Below are 4387 nucleotides of genomic sequence, written 5' to 3'. Positions count from 1 at the left end.
TGATTGCATGCCGCTGGTGATCGGGATGCCATACAGATTCATGTCAAAAATACCGAACTATCCCTTTAATTTCTACCTACATTTATTTGTTTATTGTATTTAGTTTTAAATATGGTAGAGCTGGTCCTCCATATTCTTCTACCTTCAGTAACTAGTTAATTGGGAACTATTAACTTGGTTGTCAGTAAATAAATTTCTAATTGACCCACTGACATCAGGTTCACTTTGCTTTTCAGGAAGACCTGAATAAACCCACAGAAATGAGTCCAAATTATGGTGCAGTAATAGTATACAGGTTAATCATCTCTTTATCTCAAGAAAACAATTAATTGTTTACCCGCGATAACGAGATAGTTATGTCATTATCTTGAGAAAACGAAGAAAAAAAAGAGGACAAGTACGACCGCTCTCGGCTTACGTAAATTTCTGTAATTTCTGTGTTTTTTTTTCCCTAAAAGCTTAATTTTCCTTCTCTGAGTATCCAGCTGAGTATCCAGGGCCGTGTTCTTAGACCATTGTCAGTCAATTTCATTTTTCCCTCATGGATGATATTCCTAAAACTTCTCTTTCCTCCTTCAGGTCCCGTTCACACTGGAAAAAATCTAAATCTAGATGAGTCATTTTTTCTTAAAATAAGTGCATTTGTTCTTGAATTGAGGAGGCAAAAGCGACATTTTGCTAATGGAACAGGAACATTTACATTTTAAAATAAGAACAATTGCATTGTCTTATTTCAAGTGTATGTTATCTAATTATCTTATTTTAAGAGTAAAACTACTCATTCCATTGGCAAACTATCTCATTTACCTGCTCAAATTAAGGGTAAATACATTCAATTTAAAGAATTTTTACTTATTTCTAGATCGTTTTTTCCAAAGCATAAATGCGCTCTGTGGAACATTTATTGGTTTAGGTGCTGTTAGCCACCTGGACGGGCTTCTTGTGTGACTTTTGGTGATGAGGCGGCTCTTTAAAAGCTACTGGTTTAGATTAAAGAACTTGATATCCATTTGCACTGAAAAGGGACTGGACTGTTTACTGAATACTGATGAATTTCATCTGGTTTCCACCTTTCTTAGAGCTTCATGTTTTTGTTTTGAAAACTACAGCTTTATTCATCTGTTCAAGATTTCATGTTCAGTTTCCCTCCAAACTCAGATTTACTGAACAAAACATAAAACTCTTAAATGTTGGGGTCGGAAATGTTTGATTTCTCTCGTCTCATATATTTAGTTATGCGATTTATCCAATGAAAAATGTTTTTCCTCAGTTTGTTTTACCTGCAAGGATGAGAAAATGTCTGAGTGAGGGGTGGTTTCAGATAAAACAGACTTATTCCCACGACAAGCTAAATTGTTTCTCAAGGTTTGGTAAAGTTTCTGTAACTTGTTTTGAGTTTGACACAACCTTCACAGCTTTGTCCTCAAGTAAGGGAGACAAGCTCTGTCAAGTCAGAACAGGGCTGATTACAGAGCAGTAACGGCCGTATGATGAACTGTTCTCTCTTTGTAAAGATAAAATAAAGTTTTGAGTGAAATCCATCGATCTCCGTTTATTTAACTAGGCTAAATAGTTTAATACTTTTTTCCCCACTACACTGTTCATTATTTGCAAAGACATAATGAATCTCTGCTGTCACTCCAAAGATATTTGCTTTTTCTGAGTTTTTCTGAGTAGACATGGAGCTTTAATTGTTTCTCCTAAAGAACTCCACAGGGGGGCTGTTGACTGATTTTATACTGCAGTGCTCTTTGGATTTTAACCAGACGCGATCTCTCCTTCCTTCTACTCAGATGGCGAACTTTATGCCGGCACTTCCGTCGACTTTATGGGAGCCAACGCAGCGATTTTCCGCACATCCGTTCAGGGCAGCAGTCAGCATTACCTCCGCACTGAGGCCTACGAACAGAACTGGCTCAACGGTGAGCAGCTGGACGTTCTCTACATGTCACCTCTCCTAGTCACCTGATCCATTCAGGATTAAAAGCTAAACTGGAATCCATTTTCATTGCACCTCAGCATGAATGATTGTCGGTGATTCCTGCATTGGCTTTGATCTCAAAAACAGGCTTTCTTTGTCCTCCCCAGAACCGGACTTTGTGGGCTCCTTCTCCATCCCCGATACTCACAGTCCGGATGATGATAAGGTTTACTTCTTCTTCAAGGAGAAGGCAGTGGAGGCCGGCCAGTGGGACAGGAGGGTCTACAGCCGAGTGGCCCGAGTCTGCAAGGTAAGATAAGATAAGATAGACTTTACCCATAGTTTATCCCTTTTTACTATTTATCAATAGTCTAAGGAAGGCACCAAAAGGAGGAAAAGGTGCATATGGTATATACAAACTACAAAAAATTAAAATCTAAAAAAGTAATTTTTTTCTTAAAATAAGTGCATTTTTTTATTGAGGAGGAAAATGAGACACCTTGCCAATGGAACAAGATGATTTACATTTAATAACAGAAAAAAACAATTGCTTTGTCTTATTTCAAGTGCATAATATCTAATAATCTTATTTTAAGGGTAAAAATACTCATTCTTTTCGTGTACTATCTCATTTACCAACTCAGATTAAGGGTAAATACACTTAATTTGAGAATTTTCACTCATTTCTAGATCGTTTTTCCAGTCCAGTTTGTCCACATATATACAGTTGATCGATGAAGGTGACTTTAAGGTTACTCATACACATATGGATTTGGCGTTTTACAATAAAGTGGAACTAGGTAAAGAATACGATTGAGGTAGTTAGATAACTACAACAGCTGAAGTCTAAACAACCTTTATTCACCAATCGGCAGGATTAGAAACTCTGAGCATGTCTTGATGCTGCGTATCTGAAACTGATCATATTAGATTGATACAAATTTGATTAATATGCATGAATATTTTTGAGCTTGAAATTCCTGATGCAGCTTTATTTTCTTATTCTCCTTTTTTATGTGAATGTGGATCAATGGTTCCTTGGAGTTTGGCTGCTCTTTCATTTGTTGTCAGTCCAGTTCCTGAAGACATCAGAGGAGGGATCCACTTAGTTTGACCAAGCCGGACCCATTTACCTCCTTCCAGACATGCCGATGTCCAGCATGCTGTGATGGACGGCTTCTTAGACTTGAACAACTTTTTAAAAATGTCATTTTGCATACACAGAGTGTAAACAAATCAAAATTTCCTTTAGTACAGCTTTACAGACAGTAAATAAAGATTTCCATAAGGTTCAGCAAGGATCAAATGTAAACAGTGTGGGAGAAAAAACATGGTGCAAAAAAAACATTGATAAGGAAGTGCGTACTGGACTGAAGCTGAATGAAAAGGCCTCCAGATCAGTTTAATAAAAAAAAAAACTTATGTTGCATATCTGTCTCTGTCCTGTTTCTCTGCTCCCTGACTTCCTAAAGAACGACGTTGGCGGGAAGAGGAGTCTGATCAACCGCTGGACCACCTTCCTCAAAGCCAGATTGGTCTGTTCTGTTCCCGGCCCGTCTGGAGTCGATACGCACTTTGATGAACTGGGTAACACTGACCCTTTCCCTCCTCTTCCTCTTCCTTCCTCTAAAACCTCTTATTTTCTTACCCAATTATTTTGGCATACGTCCAGAATCTCTTTAATCTGACTTTTACTGTTTACGGATAAAAAGGAAAAAAAGTCCAGATCTTGATTTTTGTTTTGTTCTCAGAGGACGTCTTTGTTCTGGAAACCAAGGATCCTCAGAACCCGACCATCTATGGCGTCTTCAAGACCTCCAGGTGAGAAGCTGGTTATTCATTTCACAGGTTTTTAAAAACATTTTCTTGAATATGCAGCAGGTTGATCAAGCTGAAACAGAACAGTGAAGTAAACATCTAAACACAAAGCAGGAGTGGAGAAAACTCCAGCAGACAAAGTCCTCAGTTTCCAAAAATGATAAGCATGTTTAGACTAAATGAGGTCAGGCTCAAGTTTAGTTGCAGGGCCAAGTACTCAGAGAGAGCCAAAGTATAAAGGAGGAGAACTAAAAAAAACTCCATTCAGGAAAACAAAACCACTCAGAGAGGGATTTGAACCCAGGACCTGCTTGCTGCAAGACATCAGGTTAAAGTCGTAAGGAAGTCAATTTTAAATGTCAAATCATTCTGGCTTACACATGTATATAAATGTACTCTTTATCAGATGATATTGTCCCAAAATTTAGAACATTTCAATAAAAATGAAATCCTGTCTTAAAATCTGTGGGGTTTTTCTGTTATCTTCTGCAGGCCAGTTAGTTCTACGTCAGCCTGAACACCTAAATTCGGCCAATCATATATCAACGGTCATCTGTCAATCACACTTTTTCGGTCATAGCATCTTGATTCATATGTCGCAGCTAATATACGCAACGGTTGAAATCAGAAATCAGAATCCTTTCCTTT

At 38.0% G+C, this 4387-nt stretch overlaps 1 protein-coding gene across 1 annotated transcript in view; it reads left to right on the top strand.

Moving 5' to 3' along the window:
- Window positions 1–4387, top strand: part of LOC107093438 (semaphorin-3D-like) — a 26268-nt gene that overhangs the window by 6855 nt on the left and 15026 nt on the right. The window contains exons 6-9 of the mRNA XM_015388485.1: window positions 1794–1922; window positions 2089–2231; window positions 3394–3508; window positions 3673–3742. Coding sequence (XP_015243971.1) covers window positions 1794–1922; window positions 2089–2231; window positions 3394–3508; window positions 3673–3742 — 457 coding nt within the window. The remainder of the gene's footprint in view (window positions 1–1793; window positions 1923–2088; window positions 2232–3393; window positions 3509–3672; window positions 3743–4387) is intronic.

Source organism: Cyprinodon variegatus, unplaced genomic scaffold (genome assembly GCF_000732505.1).
Source record: "Cyprinodon variegatus isolate N-32 unplaced genomic scaffold, C_variegatus-1.0 Scaffold424, whole genome shotgun sequence".
Classification (NCBI taxonomy): Eukaryota; Metazoa; Chordata; class Actinopteri; order Cyprinodontiformes; family Cyprinodontidae; genus Cyprinodon; species Cyprinodon variegatus.
The sequence above is the reverse complement of the archived record's forward strand: the minus strand, read 5'-3'. Positions and strand labels throughout refer to the sequence as shown.